This window comes from Drosophila novamexicana, unplaced genomic scaffold (genome assembly GCF_003285875.2).
Source record: "Drosophila novamexicana strain 15010-1031.04,08,12 unplaced genomic scaffold, DnovRS2.1 tig00000193-arrow-pilon, whole genome shotgun sequence".
Lineage (NCBI taxonomy): Eukaryota > Metazoa > Arthropoda > Insecta > Diptera > Drosophilidae > Drosophila > Drosophila novamexicana.
The window spans coordinates 5,019,438-5,042,787 of NW_020824787.1; the positions used below are offsets into that span (position 1 = coordinate 5,019,438).

The 23,350-nt window shown below is 45.5% G+C and overlaps 1 protein-coding gene across 1 annotated transcript in view; it reads left to right on the forward strand.

Moving 5' to 3' along the window:
* The window catches only part of LOC115759274, a 106,202-nt gene that overhangs the window by 12,974 nt on the left and 69,878 nt on the right, over window positions 1–23,350 (forward strand). The window contains exons 4-8 of the mRNA XM_030700176.1: window positions 5,647–5,919; window positions 6,450–6,619; window positions 6,680–6,956; window positions 7,318–9,924; window positions 10,100–23,287. Of these exons, the coding sequence (XP_030556036.1) occupies window positions 5,647–5,919; window positions 6,450–6,619; window positions 6,680–6,956; window positions 7,318–9,924; window positions 10,100–23,287 (16,515 nt within the window). The remainder of the gene's footprint in view (window positions 1–5,646; window positions 5,920–6,449; window positions 6,620–6,679; window positions 6,957–7,317; window positions 9,925–10,099; window positions 23,288–23,350) is intronic.

Genomic DNA, 23,350 nt, shown 5'->3' on the forward strand with positions numbered 1-23,350 from the left:
GCCATATCCTTTCTAATTTAAACACCTCACAGCGCCAATTTTGCGTTTATCCATTCACTTTATAAATTGCCAGACATACAGCTGTCAACTGAGGCGCCGCCAGCTCGGTGACAGGACTGGATCATGGCCAGACAAGTGTACAAATTATATTAAAATTGTGTATGGAAATTAAGCTGGCCATACGAGGCATATGACATAATAGTATAAGAGAAATTATCTACGTGGAAATAGCCATCTAGGAGATGCAGGGTACCCACAGCCAAGCTAGCTTAACAAACATTAAGTCAAATCTTAAAAACGACATAGATCGATATTATAGTATGGAAGGAGATATATAAAGAAATAATAAACGTTTCTGTACTGCAATATTTAATTTTTAAATCTGAAGACCATTTTTTGTAGTTATCGAGATCAACGTGCTTACACAAACGGACAAACCGAATCACCTGTTCCTCTAGATCAAATATAAAAAAATTATATATGTATACGTTATTTGAACAGATGTATATATGTACTTTATATGCTCTGGCTGTTTTATTACCTTATGCCATGCGATGGGATACAAATTCCAAACTATGCAATTTTATTAAATTTTCTTTAAAACTAAGAGACCAATTTGCAGGGAACCGAACAGATAGACTTATGGTAAATTTTTAATATGTGTTATAATAGAATATTAGGTTTGTAAACTTTAAGGAAAAGCTTTTGTAGTTATTGAGATCAACGCGTTCACACAGACCGACCGATACTTAGTATATTTTATGTAGACGGAGAGATACTACCTTTTGCATATTTCATTCATTTCTACATTTTATGGAATACTTTGCTTTCAAATTGTGAGTTTTTTAAATCCAAAGACTAACGAAATTAGCGATGCCAACACAGATCGCACATGCGGACAGACCGACCCAACTTTTCATCCTGATCAAACTTATCTGTATGTAATGTATGTGTTCGTAGATACTTTCTCCAGCCTCTTTAATATATTTGAACAAAAACCTTATAGTATACCGAATATACAATTTGTGCCACACCTACAAATCGCGTACGAAATCTACAGAGTATAATTATTTGATTTATTCGCTGAAAACTTCTTAAAAAATGTAGGGATTTAAGATATTATTACCACTCCCACTTCGAACAGTCGAAATTGGGAGCACTTTTTCCACCTGTTCATAGCAATTATTACACCTGAAACGGAGCATTTCGCAGTCAGGAGATGCCGACTGGTTGATTCTAAAAATCTTAATTAGAGAGCAACATTGATTTATTTCGACTTTAGTAGATCCATAATAAATTTCAAGTAAAAGGCGTGCTCATGAAAGCGGGTACTCACTGTACAGTGTACACACCCACAAAATTCAGTCAAAGCGAGTCATGCTCGTGTCGGGCATTGAGTTGTCAGCCGGAGGGCACATGGCGAGAGAAACATGCCGAAAAATTCGGCAAGCGACAATGTGGCAGGCGTGTGATGTTGCTATTGTTATTGTCATTGTTATTGTTGGCTTGAGCGCCTAAATTAGTTAATAAATTTTAATCAAATTCTGTGAACAATGACCACAGCCTGTATTCGGGTCGCCAACTGAAAGAGCGAGTGCGTGACGTAACTGGTTCACCTTGAACTGAAATAGTTAGACAAAACTTGAATTTTTCTTGTTTTTGGTCCACCTTTTTTGACGCACTGTCAAATGTATCCAGCTACAAATTGTATGAAAGAATATGTACTAATATCTGTTAGATACACACGCTGTTAGGTGTTGGCACTCAAGGCGCAAATTGGCGGATGCTCAATAAACAAATATAAATTTAAAAAAATAATAAATTACATTTAGTTAGCACCGTCGCACAGGCAACATTCTTCTCATGTGTATCGACAAGCTCATATATTTCCTGCGATGAAAATGTGCTAATGAAGTGTTGTGCAATTGCGAAAAAGAAAAAGTATTGAACAAATTGCTGTTGTCATTTTGCATACTAAATGACTCATTTGCATATTGCATAACGGGCTACAGTTCTGCAGTTGGCGAAAAATATGACTTCAATCAATGATCTCATGACCTGCCCACGCTTTTTATTAAAGGTTCTCCATTTCCTCGGCACGTCTGCAATAAATTTCAGCGCTGTCAGCTCGCGAGAAGCCAAAAAAAGCTAAAAGTTTTTTTTAAAGCTAAATTTGAGGTACATCAAGCGTCTTTTCCTTTGCTCTTAGTAAAATATGAAATATTGCATTAGCAATTTATAATTTTTGTTCCCACAATAACAAATTGTTGTTAATTTATGATTGCAGTAATATTTTTTGCACCTACTCATTACCATAGTAATGCCAATGTTATGCTGTAAATATTTTTATAAATTACCCAAATGCATCGAAGCGACAGTCACATATTGCCCTCACATACAGCCTGTTAAGATTATTAGAAAAACTTTTTTGATATACATATAATACTAGGGGAAATTTAACCTTGAAAGTCTCTAGACTATATGTATATTATATTCTGTATCTCTGCCTGTCACACTCCCACAATTTGGCAATACCGCTTTTAGCTTTTTCTTAACTTCAAATTCCTATGGGAAAAAAAGGCGCATTGCTCAACACTGGCCGTATGTATCTGCAACTCCTTTTATTGCCAGTCACTTTGTCGAATGAACGCTTTACGACTTTGGTTCTCTCTGTTTGGCTGGCTTATCGAGTTGCATTGCCCGCCATGGCATTCAAAGCCTGTGGAACTGGTTTTATGGCCGGCCGGCAAAAATTTTGTACATATGCTCGGGCCAAAGATATACAAGAAATGCCGGCTCACGTCTGCAGATTGAAGTTGTATTAAAAGATAACATATTAGACGCCAAAACGAAAATGTCGAGTGCTCTAAGGAAAAGTGCATTAAATCAACGTTCGGGCTAAAAGTAAGTCAGTGGGCGTTGCATATTGTTTGCGTGGGCTGCGGATTGTCGGTTGGGGCTTGTGCGGGTTAATGGCATCTGACGCTGCCGCTGCCACTTCGATCCGGGCCAAGACTGTCCGGGCCACACATGCAACGGAACTGTTGCTGTCATTAATGCAGCATTGTTGCCTGACTATGCTCCGAACACATTTTTATAGGCCAACGCATGTCTGGCTATGAACTTGGCTTGCACGTTTCTATTTTTTTTCTTTTGTTTAACATTTTGCATGCTTTGCGCCAGAGTGGGTCCATGTTGCAAGCGGCTTGTGGAATTTCTCGCATTGGCAAATTCCATGGACGTCTCGGGTGCGTGCCCAACAGTTGACTTAAAGGTTATTCTTAGAACCAACGCACAGTAGACAATTGCAAAGAGTTGGCTTGTCTACCAATACCATATGACGATGGCATGATAAATGTTTGCTTACCGCTCAAATAATGCAAAGTTCTTGACTCTATGCGCTAAATGATATCTATTTATATTCTATAGAGGTTTAGGAAGGCAAAACCTAGCCGTGTTCACGCTGAATAAGTAGGTGCGTAGCTCAATCAACCTCAGAAAAAATATATGAGTTTTCAACAACAAAATTCTATCTGGCATAACTCATCATTTTGCGCATTAGGTATATTTTTTAAAATTCTCTTAGCTTTCCACTCTTTTTCCACTCGTGAATTTGTTAAACTTCCAAAAGCTATCCAATGAAAAATATTTTCTTTTAATATATATGCGGAATATGTCTTTAATAAGTGCAGAGATCTTTGAAAAAGTATTTTTTACTGATTGAATGAATAAACAACAATTGATTTCTTTAACAACTTTTCATCTACTTTCCACATACAAGTATGGAACTTTCTTAAATACAATCATTGTTTAGGAAACTGATTTTTCAATGTAGCTACATAGAGAACAGAAAAAAATTATACTGCAAAGAAACTTAAAGGAGGAACAATTTCACAGACATAGTGTTAAGATAAGGAATCAAACATAAAAAGAAAAATTGTAAGCGCCAGTGTGGAAAATAAACAAGAAACAAACATGACAAGACAAAAAGCTGTTATAAAAGTTTGACACAATTGCCAGACAACACCATGAGTTGTGCAGAGTTGTGGAAATTGAGGCGTTTGCCGAGAAACAAGCGGAAATACAGAAATTGAATTCGCATTGTAAGTAGCATAGTTTCTTGAAAAGTTGCATTAAAACTAAAGAAAACCAACAACTTTTGCGACTCGAAACAGACAAAAACTTTGCCCGACATTTGCATGTCCGCAACAGTTGAGGCCAAGTATTCACAAACTATTTGCCTTGATGTTTGCTCAACCAAACGGGCAAGGCTCAATTAAATTGTACACTCAAATTATAGTGCCTGGCTGGGCTCGAATTGCTTTTGTTTTCGTCGGTCGGTGCCATTTCCGCCGTAATGTCATTAACTTAAATTGCAATCTTTGCGGTGAATCCGGCTTAAATGCCGGCGCGTGCCACTCGACAATTTGTCTAGCAAGGCAGCTAAACAAATTAACGCAAAGCCTAACCATATCAACTATTTAAATGAATTAAATGCATTTTACGTTAATTATTTATCTGCTTTTCTGTCGTCTCCTGGCGACAAATGCGAAATCGTTTCTCGACAAATTCGTCCGTGTTCGATTTGATTAATTAGACGCATTGACGAAATCGTTTCAGTATTCACGCTTCATAAATTACATTGATTGAGTTATGCATTGCACTTTTGACTGCACAACATGTGCCGTACATATACTTGCATTAACTATATATAAATGTGTATACATACATATATATGTTGGCATATTCATTATGCACATACTTAATGTGCTCATAAAAAGCCCATTAAATGCTGCAACAAAAGGCACTTCAAAGTCGGTGTCGACGTCTGGTCATTTGGCTTTAGTGCTCATTAAATCATGCACATGTGTGTAAACACATAAATATATATATATATATATATATGTATGTATATACCAATACATTTTCAATCATTTTTACCATAATCCAATCTTATTCATAAATTTCCATGCATTTTTATTTTACTCTGATTCTTGTTATTCGTATGTAAAACATTTATATACTCATTGAAAATGGTCGGAAATGGGTATGCTTGTTTTGTATAAGTGTTATGCAACAAGCAGTGGGAGGCTTCTTCGATCCTAGAAAGAAAATATTGGTCAGGCCAACAACTGGTTTAATTTGCTCATATCCCTTAGTCTGTTGGTATGTCCGCTTCTACGTCCGCATAAGCTCGGAATCTTTAAGATTTAGGGAACTAAAATTCGGAACGTAGGACCCCTATTTGAAGTAAATAATTCGTACCGACATCAAGCTGTCGATAAGACTCGAGTTTAGGATTGGGTTTTTGAGTATATCTCTGAGAGTCAGTCCTAATATGGTATGTTATTTCTCGCGTACTATTGCAATTACAAAACAAAATATATATATCTTTTCAAAACCTTCCCCCATTCCACCCAAACTTTATAACCAGAAACGCACTTTAAGATACATAACTCTGCGCTTTGGTTCTTACACACATTTATATGTCATTCTTATACACAGTTTATAAAGAATGTCTTAGTATGGGGCTTAGTTAAGAATAAGCACAAATGTACTAGTAAAATGTATCAATTAAATTTCTAATCTCACTTATACTTTGAAATGATAAAATTTGAAATAAACATACTGATTGTTCCTTTTCAGCGTGTTCCACCGCTTCGTATTGATGATTTAATCAATGATTTACGTGATGGTACGAAACTCATTGCACTGCTCGAAGTGCTGTCCGGCGAACGATTGCCCGTGGAGAAGGGACGCGTCTTGAGACGTCCACATTTCCTCAGCAATGCGAATACGGCCCTACAATTTTTAGCCAGCAAACGCATCAAGTTGGTCAATATTAATCCCGCAGATCTGGTGGATGGGAGACCACCAGTTGTGTTGGGTCTAATATGGACGATCATATTGTACTTCCAGGTGAGCTTGAATCCTAAACAAACTATCAGCTATATTTAACAAACACACAGTGCACAGTTTCTCACCGAAAATTGAAGCACTAGAACAAAATAAATTGGTTGCTAGCGGTACACTTTTTGTCACCCTGATTTTAGACCACCAACTTATGAATCACCAAATAGCTATTCACAATGCCAATTATAAATGTAATTAACCCTCTATATCTTCTTTTTTGTACTTTATTTAAAAATAATTTAAAAAAAAAAATAAAAAAAAACTAAATCTAACTAATAACAAAAACAAGCTTCGTAAAAAGAGGCGGAAAAACTTAGTTGTAGTTATAAATTATGCGCCACAGGTAGGTTGAGATCGTTGTAAAGAGTTGTTGGTGTTGTCCTACATACTTTCATATTTTTCTTTTCGGTAGTTCAATTCTTAAGTTGGTAGTCCCAATTATTAAAGCACCCAAAAACTTATGATTTGACCATTGAGTGTCTTTGATTGACTTTTGTAGTATGTATTTCTAATCTTGAACCTTTCAACTTTCACAGATCGAGGAGAATAGCCGCAACCTAGAATATTTGGGTCATGGTATTGGCGGTTCGGTTAGCTCCCTCGACAGTGTTGGCAATCACAAGGCTGGCAGTGATCTTAGGGCTGAGAAATGGAAGCAAGGCGCCAAGAAAACGCTACTCAACTGGGTAACAAATGCCTTGCCAAAGTGAGTATATACAGAATATCTAACTATGATTCATAATGAACGTTTATATATTTCTTGCAGAGACATTGGTGTAGAGGTTAAGGATTTCGGCGCCAGCTGGAGAGATGGTGTCGCCTTCCTCGCACTTATCGATGCAATTAAAGCGAATCTGGTCAATTTAGCTGAGCTAAAGAAGACCAGCAATCGTCAGCGTTTGGAAACAGCTTTCGATGTGGCCGAAAGCAAATTGGGCATTGCCAAACTATTGGACGCTGAGGATGTGGACGTACCCAAGCCGGATGAGAAGAGCATAATGACATATGTGGCGCAATTCTTGCACAAGTATCCTGAACCAAAGGTATGCATATCTAAATATATAAAACTTTTTGTGCTGACTGATTGACTGACCAACTGACCAAGTGACGCAGACTAAACCGTAAAAACAGCTTCATTTATCGCCGAAAACATTCAATAAAAAATTCCATTTATGGGGGGAATATAAATGCAAAATATAAATCCTTATCCAATTAATCTTAACTTTCCTTTTCAAGAAAGTTAATTGCAGACATGTTGCAAAAATTGGTGAAATGTGTGAACATGGCTGAAAAAGAGTCAAGATTTAAACATAAATGTAAAAAAAAAAAACCTCCCCTAATAACTGCATATACTAACAGATTTTCAAAATACATTCTAACCGATTTAAATGTATTTTATTTTAGGGTGCATCCCGCGACGAGTCGCATGTGCAACAAGAAGTGGACGAATTGCGTCGTTTCCTTTTGGAAAAGACCACCGAATACGAACCGATGGTGATGATGAGTTCGTTTCCACGTGATTTTGGTGAATATCTGCTGGCACGTTCTGAAGTCGATGCACATTTGCCTGCTTACAACCGCCTCAAGCAACTGATTGAGAGTCAGAGCGGTTTTCTGCAGGTCTCACGCCAGGCGTGGGATGAGATCAATGAGCTGTGGCAGCGTCTTCAATACCAGATGATGTACTGGCTCTGGCTATTGGACGCCGAGCTGCCTGGCGATTTCGGCACTGTAGGCAAATGGCTCGCCGATGCCGAGAAATTGCTCATGGACAACGATATACCCAATGCGATGAATGAGGAGACAGCCGCTGTGATCAGTAGAAAGCTGGAGGAGCATAAGCTGTTCTTTGCCGATCTGCCGCGCATTGTGGCCATGTTTGACAATGCCAAGCGCTCGCCCCAGGCCCATCAGGTGCCCTTGGAGCAGCTGCGCAACATGGAACGACGTCTGCAAGAGGTTGGACCCAAGGCCGCTGAGCGTAGAATCCGCTTAAAATTCCTTGAGCACAAATGCTGCCTGATTGCCTTCCTCAATCTGGTGGAGAACAAAATGCGTGGCTGGACTGGCAAGTACGGTCACGAGGAGAAGGTAGCCCAACAGCTGGAGCAGTATAAGAACTTTGTATCGCGCAACAAGATCTTCCAAGAGTTCCAAAAGGCATTCGTTGACATGCAACAGGTGGTCGAGGAGTATAAGCGTGAGGGCAATGTTGCGCGCAAGGACATCAACGAAATTGATCGCTTTATGTATGACACCGAGGAGCGCTGGAAGCGTGTCTCGATGGAGCTGAAATGCTGCCAAAACTCACTCGAGGAGGTGGTGAATTGCTGGCGCAACTGGAATCAATTGGCGCCCAGCTGCGAGGAATGGCTGCTGTTGGCCGAGCAGAAACTGAACCAAAGCGAAGACGATCGCTTAGAGTTCTTCCAGGACATCACCGTGTGGAAGGATAAATTCGATGCCTTGGCCAATGCCGCTAACTATCTGATTGCATCCTGTGAGGAGCCCATTGCTCAGCAGCTGCGTCAGCGTCATGGCACCCTAGCCGAGCGCTTCGAGCGTCTTTTCGCCAATACGAAGCAATACATGCATGCTGGCGATATTATACGCTCGCGCCAGGAGTACAAGTCTGGCATCGAGAAGCTGTCCAGGTGGCTGCGTGGCGCGGAGAGCGTGCTAGATCAGCGCCAAGTGCTGGGCAACAGCGAGCAGATACGTCGCTATGGCGAGCAACTGCAGCAGCTTGCCAGCGAAATCGATGACAACGAGGAGTTGTTCAAGACCATCAGTCGCACCTTCCAGTCGCTCATACAGGATCTGTCACGCGATGAGGTCGACAAAATGATGAAGCTGCTTAAGCAGGAGAAGGAGTCGCTGGTGCGCATACGCGCCCAAATGCCCGCCAAGCTGCATCTGTTCCATCAGCTGCAAATTCAACAGGAGTCACTTGAGGCGGGCCAAAAGGAAATTCATCAATGGCTGACCGAAGCCGAGCAGCTGCTAGGCACCCACAATCTGGCCGGCGGACGTGAATCAATCAATGAGCAACTGCACAAGCATAAGACCTACTTTTCGCGCACCGTCTATTATCGCTCCATGCTGGAGAGCAAGAACAAGGTGTTCCAGAATTTGGTCAAAGCTGTGGCGGCCGATGATAAGATCGATACGGCTCCAGCAGCACAGCAGATGCAGCAGCTGAACGAACGCTTCAATTATGTCATACAGAATGCAGGCAAATGGGAGCATCGTTTGGGCGATGCAGCTGGCGGTTGGAGTAATTTTAAGGATAACGAACGCGTCGTTAACGAATGGCTCACACGGGCCGAGTCCATGCTTATTGAGAAGCACATTGAGTCAAAGACAACAATTGAGACCCAAAAGTACTTCTTCGAGCAGGTCAACGATCGTTGGATGAACGATCTGGTGCAATCGGCACAGCAGCTGCTGAATTCATTGCCCAGCCAGGAGCAACCGGCTGTGGTGCAAAGTGTGGAGCAGCTGCAGTCTCGCTGGAAGAATGTGCTTGGCCAAGCGCCATTGCATCTGCTCAAGCTGGAGTTCCGTCTGGACGAGAATGCCTTCTATCAATCGTTGAAGGATGTTGAGAAGGAGCTGCAGCTGGAGCAGCAGGCTCTCAATCGCAATGAAGATGTGGACTCCATTTTGCAACGTAACCAGCAATTCCTGCTGCAACAGGACGCGGTGCCACGCTTGGAGAAGTGCTTGCAGAATATGCAGCGTCTGGCCCAAGCGCACAAACAACAGCAGCCCGGTGATATTAGCCTGGATCAGGCTTATGATAACGCCAACGCGCAGTGGCAGATAATGTCCAGCAGATTGGCCGATATGCGACAGACGTTGCAGCAAATACCTGCCCAATGGGAGGGCTATCATCTGAAATTCAATGAGATGATCAATTGGATGAACAGCGTAGATCAGAGCCTTAAGAACATTGTTAATGAGGTCAACAGCATGGAGGAGTTTGAAAAGGAGAAGGTTGTTTTCCAGGTGAGTTGAATGCTTATCGCCCCCAAAAATAGCTTGATATAAAAACTCCTTGCTAATATTTATTACGCCTGCATGCAGCTAAGGGAACTGGTGGTAACTAAATTGCTTTTGCTAATCTAACAAATACACATATTCCTGAAAAATTATATTAATAACAATATTGTTTTGTTCGCAGAAAATCTGCCAGGATGCAGATAACAAACGTGAGGACATGAAGTGGCTGGTCAAAACGCTGGATTCTCTGCTCAGCTATGCCACCGAAGATGAGGCTAATCTGGAGCAAAAGAAACTTGAAGATCTAATTGCACGCTACAAGAACCTAATCCCCACCATTGAGATAACTATGGTCAAAACGGAGGTGTTCTCCAAGTGTTACACATATCGTCGCGAGGTGCACGAGGTTGTTTGCCTGTTGACCAAGGTCAAGGATCAGACGGCCAATATCCCTGCACCCGAAAGTTTGGAACGCGTAAATCGCCTAATTGAGGAGCAACAGTATGCCATCAATCAGCTCGATCATCAGCGGCCACATATTATGTCCATGCTCCAACGTGGACGCGATCTTAGCAAGGATGTGCATGCACCAGCTTTCGTTAATACCGAAGTCAAGAATCTGGAGACCGGCTGGAATCAGGCTTATACCGAAACCTCCGATAAACTACAAGCACTCAAGGGCACACAAGCAGTGTGGAGCGAGTTTGTCGATCAGAAGAACGACATCTTCTCCATGCTGCAAACAGCTGAGACAGAGCTGCGCGCCCTCACACCACTCCAGACAGATGCCAAAAATGTTAGTCAAGACCTGAAATCGAAGCGCGATCTGAACGTGCAGCTGCAGCAGGCATCCCACCAATTGCTGCCCAAGCTACATGCATTAAAAGCGGAGCTGGCGCCACTGGCTGCCGCCGATAAGCGGCCGATACTCGAGAAGGAAGTGACTGAGGTAGAGAAGATGTTCTTTAATACCATGGAGCATGTCAAAGATCGTGTGGGCTACCTGGAGGACTACAGTGCCAAGTGGAACAACTACAAGACGCGTCTAGCTGAGCTGCAGGAATGGGCCAACAAAGTGGCACCCAAGAATATTGAAGCGCTACAATCTGAGGATTTGACACCCGAGGAGCGTGTTGTCAAGGTGCAGTCCTTCAAGCGTGTGCTGGGCGAGCGCATGAAGCAGCTGGATCTGTTGGCCGCTGATGCATCTGAGCTGGCCCCCAAGGAGGGCAACGTTGCCGAAGCGAAGCGTCTCAAGGGTGAAATCTCCAAGTTGCAGGAGGTGCTCAGCGCCATTAACCGCAATGTGGACCATCAGTCGCAGGCTGTGCAGGAGGATCTGGTCAACTGGCAGCAATTCCAGGCAGGATTACAGCAAATCAAGCCCGCCGTGGAGCAAAGCGAAGTCAAGGTAAATAATATAGTTCCTAAACCAATTACACTTGAAGAAGCCGTTGCCATGCAACAAAATGCCAAACAATTTGAAACACAATGCCTGGAGCAATTGGACAAGCTCCATGGCATATCAAACATCAGTCATAAAATGTTATGCAAAACCAATGCCCCCGATGAGTTAGATGCCATGCACTCCCGCTGGACAGCGGTCCATGAAAATGCCAAACAGGCGAGCGGTAAGCTCGAAAAGCTTGTTGCCAATTGGAAATCCTTCGACGGTGATGCTGCCAAGCTGGAGGATTGGATTGATCAGGGTGCACAGCAGATGGGTAAGCGTCCGGCTGTGCTGAATACACCGCACATTGACAAGCTCGAAAAAGAGCTGGTCAAGCTAAAGTCCTTCAACAATGAGATATCTCAGCAGCAGGCCAAATTGGTTGCCCTTGGCCAAAATGCCGATCAAATCAGCTTGCATTTGGCGCCAGAGGGCGCTGTGGCTGTCAAGGATCGCGTGAACAACATGAAGGCTAAATTACAGAAGCTTTCAGAGGCCACACGTGGCAACATCAATGAGGTTTCCGATGCCATTATATCGCGTCAGGACTTCAATGCCAAATTGGTCAACTTCTCCAACTGGATGGAACAGTTGCGCAATCAAGTCACCCAGGTTGAGGAAATCAATCCGGAACGTGTGGAGACTAGTTTGCATGTCATACACGCCTTGCTGCAGGAGCACGCCGATAAGAAGCCCAGTTTTAATGCCATCTACGATGAGGTCAAGCAGCTGGCCCTGGGTGCCACACCCGAAGAGTCCAATGCACTGAATGATGCGTACACTGCCCTTGTGGTTAACTATCAGAATCTGGAGTCAAATATGCTGCAGAAGAAGGCCGCATTGGAAAAATGGACCGAGCTTTTGGGCTGGAAGCATGATACTGAATCGCACTTGAACTATTTGAAGCACCAGTTGGAAAAGCCCGAGGGACCAGCTGTCGAGGAGCTTAAGAAGGCCATCGATGAGATTGATCATCTGGGCCAGGGTTTGAGCTACTGGAAGGGTCAAGCCAAGGAAATCGATGAGAATCCGGCTATACAATTGCGCGATGCACTCTCTCGCCGTCCGCTGATAGCCACACAGATTGTCAACGATGTGGAAAATAAGTTGGAAAATCTGAAACTTCGCTCGCAAAATCAGCAGCAACAACTGCAACAGATGACTGTCCGTAAAGACAAATTCCATGCACTGGAGCATAACTTTGGTCAGGCGCTGCAGGAGAATCGCGCAAAACTTGATCAGATTCTTAAACAACATCCCAATCTGAACAACATAGATCAAATCATTGCTGATCTTGTGGCGTTAAATGATGCGCTTAAGTACCAGGCGGATCTTAAAAATCGCATACACGATGAAGGGTCTCTACTGATGCGTGAGGATATTGCAAGCATGCCGGCCATACAGGAGAGTCTACTGGTGCTGGATAAGAACTACGATTCGCTGCAAAATGAAATATCGGATCGTATACAAAAATATAATCTTATCAGTCAAGCCTTGAGGGAGTACGCCGAATCCAAGGACAAGTTCTCCAAGGAGCTAAAGAAAGCCGAAGATTTGTTCAATGCCATACCCCAACAGCCGGGCGATGAGACCGCGCTGCATCAGGCCTCTGAGAAGACGCGCAAGACTATGGAACAGTTGCGCAAGTCCAAGATGAATCTCGATGAGCTCGAACGTCGCGGCAACAATGTTGCCAAATTGTTTTCAGCCATTGGTGAGCCGGTGCCTCAAGAGGTTCCCCAAGAAGTTGCCGTTGCCAAGCAGCACTGGCAGGATCTGCATGATAAGACGGCCAAAAATGCCCATATCTACGAGACGGAGGCGGTTATTTGGTCGCAAATCGAAGATGCCAAAAAGGATCTGCTGCCTTGGCTGTCTGAAACCAACCAGGGTCTCTGCGATGCGGCGGATAATTCAATTGAAATCGAATTCGGACCCATGCGTCTCAGCAAATACCGCAACGAACTGCCTTCTTACCAAGCGCTCAGGGCTACAATCCTCGAGAAAACCAACGACCTGGTCAAGATAAACAATGGTGTCGAAATACCCGCCTTGAGCACACTTAATCAGCTTCTCGGCGAACAATTTGCCGAGGTGAGCAACAATGCGGAGCGTCTGAGCGCTGTCACCACGTCCTTTGCTGACCAGGAGCAGGAGCTACGCAAACGCACCAAGATTGCCGGCGAGCAGGTGAGTAAGCTGCGCGAACAGCTGATCAAATGCGATGACATGTCCGGCGATAACAACAAGATCATGGAGCGCTTGCTGCAGTGTCGTGCACTGCGCGCTCAATTGGAACAGAGTGGGAACGAAATTGAGAATATCAAACAGAATGTGGACGAACTGCGTAATTTATATCCCACTTTCAATGAGTCCATCATACCCAAGGAGCTGAACAATGTTCAGAAACGCTACGAGGGCGTCGATCTATATGCCAAGAAGATCGAGAGCTCACTGCTGCAGTTCCTCAAAAAATTCCATGCGGATAAGGTGGGCATGCTGAAGCGCATCATAGTCACACAGCGCGAGAAGGTGGCCTGGTGTCAGCCGGAGTCCACTAGCGACAAGTATAACCTGGATGTGAAAAAATCATCGCTACAGGAGGTCAGCAAGAGCATTGATGACTGCAAAGCGCGTCATGCGGAAACGCTGAAATCCTTGGAAATGCTTAAGGCCGTGGAAACGCCACAGAATCTCGCCGAGCTTAACAGCGATGCCGAGCTTATGGGCAAGGAAATGCAGGCGTTACAGGACAGCTTTGATCGCATCAAGGGCATACTGGATGAGAATGTTGATCTCTGGTCACAGTACGAACAGTCAAATGAGCAAATATCCAACTGGCTGCGCGATGTAGAAGGTCGCGTTAAAGCGGAGACAAGCAGTCAGGTTAATTTGCCCGAGGTGCCGCAGAAACTACAAGAATTGGCCATACTGCAGCAGGATGTGCTGGCACATGAGCCTATCATCAGCGGCCTGGAGCAGACCTCACATCAATTGATTGAAAAGAATCCCGAGGCGCGTATTGGACAATTTGTTACGCATTTGGTGCAGCGTTACCAGACGGTAGCCAAGAGCCTTGCCGGACACATTGATAAAATACGCAGCGCTCAGTCGTCAAATGCGAACTTTGCCAAGGCATCTAAAGACTTTAATGAATGGTTTGGCGATGCAAAGATCGAGTTCCAGGAACTGGCCCGTATGGGATCCCCTGGCTCTTCGTCGGCCACCGCACAGCAATTGCAGACCATTAAAAACTATCTGAAGACCTTTGACAATGGTCAACTCTTGCTGAACAATGCTGTGGATATTGGTGAGGCGCTTTATCCAGTGGTTTCCCCTGAGAATCGTGAACGCATACGCGCCGATCTACGCCAAATGCGCGAGAAATATGATTATCTGCGCGATGAGGCCAATGCTCTGATGCAACAGGTTGAGGGCGTGCTAATACAAAAGACATCCATTGAGGAGAGCTACACTCAAGTGTCGCACTACCTCAACGAATCTAAGGCCAAGGTCACTGCTGGCGACGAACTCTATCCCACTTTGGCGGCCAAGAAAGCAGCTCTACAAAATTATAAAACACAGCTGCAGGAAATTACATTGCATAAGAATGCTCTAAAGCAACTGCACGACAAGGCGGTCACCCTTTGCGATGATGAGTCCGAGCGTAAAACGGATGAGTCCATACAGGAGTACAATACGCTATCCAAAAAGATTTCAGATCGCATCAATACCGTAGGCAATCAGGTGGTCAAACACGAGGCTTATGATCAGGTGCTGGAGAAGGCACAAGATTGGTTGAACACCATCAAATCAGAGGCAATTGATATTTTGAACGAAACCACCTTCGAAAAAGAGGGCGCCGAGGAGAAACTGATTGTTGTGGAGAATTTGTTGCAGCATAAGCCCGAGGGTGATTCCATATTTGATACGTGCCACAAGCTTTTGGAAACGGTTCTAACACAAACCCATCCTAGCGGTCATCCGGCGCTGCTGAAGGGCTTTGAGGAGCCGAAAAATGCATGGGAAGAGTTCATGTCGCTCTGCCAGGACTCGCAGGTGAAACTGAAGCAGCTCTGCTCCAAGTGGGATGAGTTTGACTCAGTCATCGATGAGCTCGACAACTGGATGAAGAACGTCGAGGCTGTGGTAAAGAACCAGAACTTAAAGAGCACCGCCGAAGCAAAGGCTGCTCATCTGAAGCAGCTCCAAGATAATGCCAAGGATATTGAGCGTCGCGGCGTAGCCATAAATGAGCTCATGGATCAGGGTCGTGAAATCGAAGGTGAAACCGATTTGAATCTGAAACTCTCGCGTTTGAATACACGCTATCAGACACTGAAGAATATTTGCAAGGAGTCCATCGCCAAGTATGTCAACTATGTTAAGGATCACGACAGCTTTGACACGGACTATGAAAAGTTTAAGCAAAATTTGCAGACCTGCGCCAATGAGCTGGCAAAGACCAATGAAATTGTCGGCGATCAGAGCGTATTGCAGGATCAGCAAAACAAATTGCGCGAAATGTCTGACAAGCGCATTGTGGATTCCACTGTCTTTGAGAGTTTGATTGACCGCGGCGAGAAACTCTACGGTCACACAAGTCCTGAAGGTCGTGAGATTATACGCCAACAGCTGCGCTCCCTGCGTACCATGTGGGACAACTACACGGACGACCTAAACTCGGCTACGCATAAGATTGATCAATGTCTTCTGCAGTTCAATGAGTTTAGCATTGCTCAAGATCAGCTAACCAAGTGGCTGAAGGATGTGGACAAAGCCATGCAGAGTCATACCGAACCGAAAACGACGCTCCAGGAGAAGCGTGCACAACTGCAGAATCACAAATTGTTGCATCAGGAGATAACCACGCACAATGTGCTCGTGGACAATGTGTGCGACAAGGCGCAAATACTAGTTGATCAAATAAAGGACAACTCCTTGAATGTTTATCTTCAGTCAATCAAGCAACTCTTCCAGAATATTGTGAAAAAGTCCGATGAAATACTGCACAACCTGGAGAATTGTGTGCAAAAGCACAGCGACCTAAACAATGCGCTCAGTGGTGCCAAGGCCTGGATATCGAATGAGAAAGCCAAACTGCTGGAATGCGATGATTCGTACGGTGAAAAGGCAGATATAAAGCGTAAAATTGAGACCCTTGGTCAATTGGCTCAAAATAAACCAACGGCCATGAATCTAATTAGCGAAATCCGTGCACAATTCGATAATGTAAAACCCGCCACCTCGGAGAAGGGCATTGAAGTGCTTGAGAAAGAAATCGATGAACTGGAGACTACAATGAAGAGTCACTTCAACGACATTGAGGGCATTGAGGGCAAGCAAAAGGATGTCCTGGCGCAGTGGGATAAATTTGAGCACAATCTGGAAGAACTCACCAAGTGGTGTCGCAATGCGGAAGCCGTATTCCGCGAGCAACAGCTGAAGTCGACGTTGCATGAAAAGGTTGAGCAAATGGACAAATATAAAATACAGCGGGAACTCATACTGCAAAAGGAAAAGGAAATCGATGCATTTGGAGATACGGCACACGCTTTGCTCAACAACTGCGGTGCAGATCGTCTGAAGACGTTGACAACGCAGATCACAAATCGTTATCAACTGCTGCAGGTGTTGAGCAAAGAAGTGGTCAACCGCTGGTTCAATCTGGTGGACGATCATCAGTTCTACCAAGACAAATACAACGAGGTGGACTTGTGGCTGCAGCCCATTGAGACGCAATTGGAGAAGGCGCTCAAGGATGAGCCCACGCAGAGCTCAAACATTCTACAGGTTTTGCTTTCCGAGAGGGAGCAGGCCGAGAGCTTATTTGGTGCATTAAATGCAGCTGGTGAAAAGGCCTTGCCGGAGACATCCACTCAGGGTAGAGAAAAGATACGCAAGGATCTTCGTGACATACGCGATCGTTGGGATAAGCTGGATGAGGGCATACGAAATTTGGAAAAACGCCAAGAAGCACAAACCGTACAGCTTTCCAGCTACCAGGATATACTAGGTCAAACGGTCAACTGGCTGGATCAGGTGGAGAAATTACTGCACAATGAGAATCCAGCCAGCTGGACAAGCGCACAGGAAATTCGTTCCAAGCTGTACAAATACAAGGCCACCAACCAGGATATCAACTCGCACAAGCGCATTGTGGAGGCTGTCAATGAGAAGGCAGCAGCTCTCCTGACTAGCGCTGCGCCTGCCAATGCTGATGAGATTGCCAAATCTGTCGCTGAAGTAAACAAGCGTTATGAGCAAGTTGGACAGGATTGCGGCAAGCTGGTCGCTGATCTAGATGCCGCTTTCGAGGTGTATCAGCAGTTCAGTGAGCTGCAGAAAGCACAGCAGGATTCTCAGAAGAACCTGTGGGATCGTCTGACCGGCTACTCCGACTACTCGGGCAATAAGGCAGCATTGCAAGCGCGTCTACAGAAGATTAATGAAATCCAGGATGCTTTGCCTGAAGGTGTTTCCAAGCTTAAAGCTCTTGAGGAACACATTGAGAAGCATGCCAGCAGCATACCAGCTCGCTCAAAGGAAGCCATGACACGCGATTTAGCCAATTTGCATGCTGATTTCGAAAAGTTCGGTGGTTCACTGACCGATGTTAAGAGCGGCCTGGAGAACCGTCTACAGCAATGGAATGACTATGAAGTTGACTTGGATCGCCTGATTAACTGGTTGGGCGAGGCTGAGAATGCGCTCAAAAACTACAATCTGAAAAACTCCTTTGAGGAAAAGGAAGAGCAGCTGAATCGTTTCCAGTCATTGACACAAAGCCTGCGTCAAAACGAAGCCGACTTTGAGAAAATGAAGGATGATACCTCGGAACTTGTACAAAGCTCAGGAGAGACCAGAATCGCAGTCAATGTGCAACAAGTCTCCTCACGTTTCCAGTCTATACAAGCCACGGCCAAGGAGATACTCAAGAAATGCGAACAAGCCGTTCAGGATCACGGCCACTTCAACGAAAAGTACAAGCAATGCGCCGATTGGTTGGCTAACGCTCAGGCACGCTACGATGACTGCAGCGATTTGTCCTCGGTGGCATCACGCGATGATCTCCTCAAGAAGCAGCTGGTCATACAGGAGTTGCTGGCACAGCAGCCCACGGCTACGCAGCTACTGAACAGCACCGTGGAATTGGGCGAGAAGTGCTACAGCTCAACGGCCACCGAAGGACGTGAGGCCATACGCAGCCAATTAGATGATCTGACCTTTGATCAACTATTTGATAATGTTGCCAGCACTGCGCGTAAGATACAGGATAAGATTGCCAAGTGGTCCGGCTTTGATGAGACTGCTGACAAGCTTAAGAGCTGGCTGGATGATGTGGAGCATGAGTTGCCAGCTGAAATTGAGCTGAAGACCACGTTGGACGAGAAGCGCAATAAATTGCAGGTCTATCGTGACGTGCTCAACGATATCAACAATCATCAAGTAGAGGTTGGAAATCTGCAAGAGATTACAGCCAATTTGCCTGAAAAGACTGAGCATGTGGATCATATTCTTAAGGATATAACCGATCGTTTTGGCAAACTGCAAAAGCGCGCTCAGGGCTACGCGGAACGCTACGAGGGCATTGTGAGTGCCCATCAACAATACTCCAAGGCCGTTATGGATGCTCAGGAGTTCATTGATGCCACATTGAACACCGTGCACTACTGGGGCGATCTTGATTTGGAGCAAACTTCTCTGCACACTAATCTAGATCGTCTGAAGAACTTGAAGGCCAGCCTTGCGGATGAGTTTCCACGCGTGGATCAAGTGCGTGCGCTGGGCGAGAAGGTCATACCCGGTACCATTGATGTGGGTCAGGTGAACATTAAATCTCAGATCGATACAACGCAACAGGAATGGGAGGGTCTGCTAGCTGCCATTGGCTCAACCATCGAAGCCATTGAGGCACGCCTGCAGCAATGGTCCGAATATGAGCAGCTGCGCGATCAGTGCTTGGCCTGGATCCGTGACACCGACAATGACTTGCATGCCATTGATCTCAAAGAGGATCTGCCAAAGAAGCGTGCGCAATTGGATACGCTGAAGGCACTGCAAGGCGATGTCCGTGCCAAGGAATTGGAAGTCGATAATGTTACCGAAAAAGCACAAACATTGCTGAAGGGACCCACCTCGACTCGATCATCTGGGCCCGAATTGGTCACTAAATATCAGCAAATCTTCCACAAAGTCAAGGATTTGAACAATCGCTGGCAGCAATACGTTACATCGCACGAAGATTTTGATAACTCCATCTCCGAGTGTGCATCGTGGATTAATGGCATAAAGGAAAAGCTGGACTACTGTTCAGACATGTCCTCGATGAGCCAGAAAGAACTGGACAAGAAGTTGGCCACCATTCAAGATGTGATTCTACTTAAAGACGAGGGTTCTGCGCGAGTGCTTAAAATCCTAGAACAGGCTCAACATGTGCTCGCAAATACCGCACCCGCTGGGCACGAGGCCATAAACAAGGAGCTCTCAGAACTGCAGGATCTCTGGTCCGGCATTGCTTTGCGCATTATGGACGTAAAGGCTAACCTGGATGATTCCATTACTCAATGGTCTGGCTTCTTGGATCAGGTGCAGAACGTGCGCAAGTTTAACGAATGGCTAGATGGTTTGCTCAAGGAATTGGGCGAGCATCAGACAACCATGACGGAGAAACGCGCACAGCTAGATCGTGTCAAGTCCACAGAGGAGAAGGTACGCGTGGAGAAGATTGATGTTGATTCACTGAAGGTACAGGCTAAAGAAATGATAGCCAGCGGCCAACAGAGCCAGGCTGCGTTCCAGGCACAAAAAGTGCTGGATACCTTCGATGAATTGTTTGCCAAGACACAGAAATTGCTGTCGGATCGCCAGGATCAGTACAGAGATCATCGCCTGTTCAAGGAAGCCTATGACGATCTCGTTAGCTGGATAAGTCGTGCACGCGAGAAATTCCCCGCGCTGAAACAGAGCAGCCTAAGCGACAAGCTGGCCATTGAGAATGCCGTGCAGGCCACCGAGGCCCTCCTCAATAAGCAGGCTCAGGGTGAACTACTTGTTGAGCATTTGGTACACACTGGTGAGGTGGTTCTGGCAAGTACTTCGACGCAGGGCCAAGAGATCATACGCAATGATATACGCGCACTACGTGATAGCTTCGAAAGTTTGTTCCGCGAGATCAATCAGCAGAAAGAAAACTTGGAAGTTACCATGGTGCAATGGCGCGCATATAAAGAGGAGTATGAACGCCTCATGGAATGGCTGCAACAGATCGATATACTTGTGAAGAACCATAAGCTGAACCTCTGTCCCAATCTGCCCGACAAGGAGAAACAGGTGGCCGATATGCGCGAGGTCATGTCGCGACTGGAAAAGGGCAAGGATGATATCGATAAATTTAATGCCTCCGCGGCAGGTCTACTTAAATCGCATCTGGATAGCTATGTCAACAATCAGCTCAGACACTTGGGCTCCATGTATCAGGTACAGGTTAATTTGGCGAAGGATGTGCTAAAGAAGGTAGAGACTAATCGCGATCAGCATCGCGAATACGATGCCAATATGAAGGCGGCTAGGGAATGGATATCGAATGCTAAGCAAACCATTCAGTCCGCTGGCGAGGGTGCAGGCTCCAAGGAGGCCCTGCAACGTCGCCTGGAGCAAATACAGGATCTTATACGCAATCGTGAACTGGGCCAAAATCTCGTTCACACAGCCATCAACAATGGCGAGAAGATTATACGCAATACGCGCTCCGATGGACGCGATGCCATTAATAATGAAATGAAGGAGCTGCAGACCGATTGGGATCGACTTGTCAAGAAAATGTCCACAGCCAAGGTGCAGTTGGAGACAAATCTGCTGCAATGGGCCGATTACAGCTCCAGTTACACACAGTTGCAGCAATGGATTACCGACAGGGAGGCCAAGCTGCAGCAGGCGTGCGAGCAAAAGATTGTTAAATCCCAGAGGGGACAGCCGGGTCTCAGTAGCGGTCTGAGCGAGCGCAAGGCTAATCTGCGCCAGACCAACAACATTGTCCAGGATATTGTCTCGTTTGAGCCCATGATCCAATCGGTAACCTCGAAGGCATCCGACTTGCAGCAGGGTGCACCGGCCACAGAAATCTCCGACAAATACGAGAACCTTACCAAGCAGGCCAAGGATCTTTATGCCAAACAAAAGAACACTATTGACAGCTACCAGGCGCTGATCGATGCAGGTAACGACTTTGCCTCTTGGCTGCGCAACGCCAAGGAAAGGTTGAGCAAGTGCTCCGAGCCAACGGGTGATAAGCAAGCGCTGGCAGAGAAGACTCACCAGCTTAAGATTCTGCAAGGTGAAGTTCCCGAGGGCTCAACAAAGCTGCAAAATGCCTTGGCCCAGGGTGAGATTGCCTGTCGCACCGCTGAGCCCGAGGATTGTGCGATCATTGAAGAGGAAGTCGCACTTTTACAGGAGGAGTTTGATGCTTATGTGGAGGCGCTCAACAAGGCCAAGGATTATCTGGAGGTGGGCATTGTCAAGTGGTCTGACTACCAGGATCAGTACACCGAGGCGCTCGAGTGGTTGACCAAGACCGAAGCACTCGTGCAGTCCTACAACAAGCTCCAGGATAGTCTTACGCAAAAGAAGGTGGTGCTTGAGGAATTCCAGGGACATCTGCAAACGCTATTCGATTGGCAGAAGACACTGGATCACCTGAACATGAAGGCTCAGGTGCTGCTGGAGACATGCTCTGATACGCGCATCAGCAATGCCATCATGCAGATGACCACCAAATACAACGCGCTGTTGACGCTGGCCAAGGAGGTCATGCGACGCCTGGAGATGCACTACCAGGAGCATCAGCAGCATCATACGCTCTACGAGGAGTGCCAGTCGTGGATCGAAAAGACACGTGAGAAGCTAGCCGAATGCGAACAAATACCCGGCACGTTGAACGAGGTGCAAATTAAACTGAATACTGTTAAGAATTTGCGTCAAGGCTTTGAAACTGGACAGAACAAGCTGCGCTATCTTCTGGAACTAAAGGAGAAGGTGATTATGAATACCGAACAGAATGGCGCAGCCAAAATACAAGAGGACACCGAGGGCCTGAAACAGGACTTTGACAAGCTGCTTGTGGATCTTAATGATGTGCGTCAGAAATTGGCGAATCGTCTGGCTCAGCTGGAGGAGATTTTCAAGCTGTACAAGATTCTGCTTGAATGGCTGGAGGATATTGAGCCCAGTGTTAAGGCCAGCGAGGAGTATTTGAATGACTTGAGCGAAAAGCGTGCTGCACTGGAGAAATTCCGTGTCACACAACGCGACATCAATGGACACAACGATATTGTGGAGAAGATTAATGTACGCTTGCGTGAGGACAATAGCTTGGATAAAAACGATTTTGCGCCCGGTCTAAGCAAATTCGATGATCTGCAAGGTCAAGTGAACAAGATCATTGAGTCGCTGGAGAATCAGGTTAACAATCACGAGAAATACAAGCAGGCCTATAATGAGCTACAAGATTGGCTGCGTCGCACACGCATCGAGGTGGAGCAGTGCGCTGATTGCCATGGCGAAAAGGATCAAGTGGAGGATCGTCTCAATCGTCTTGGCGACATACAGTCCGCCTCCATTGAGGGCAAATCGCTGCTGGAAGCTTGCGAGGAGCTCAGCCAGGCGGTCATAGCCACCAGCGGCAGCGAGGGCCAAGACAATGTGGCCCAAGAGATCAAGCACCTGAATGGTGAATGGGAAACGCTGCAGGCTCTGTCCCGAGATGCGCGCAGCGATCTTGAAAGCTGTCTCGCCGCTTGGCAGACATTCCTGCAAAAGTTCAACAAGATCAATTTGTGGATTGTAACAATGAGCAAGCGCGTTGCCAAATCACAGGAAGCCGACAATAAAACCACCGAAGATTTGGTCAATGCCAAGGTAAGCAACAAATATCTCGTCAAATCTCAAGCAACTGTCGCACGCAACGCTAACAAAAAAAAA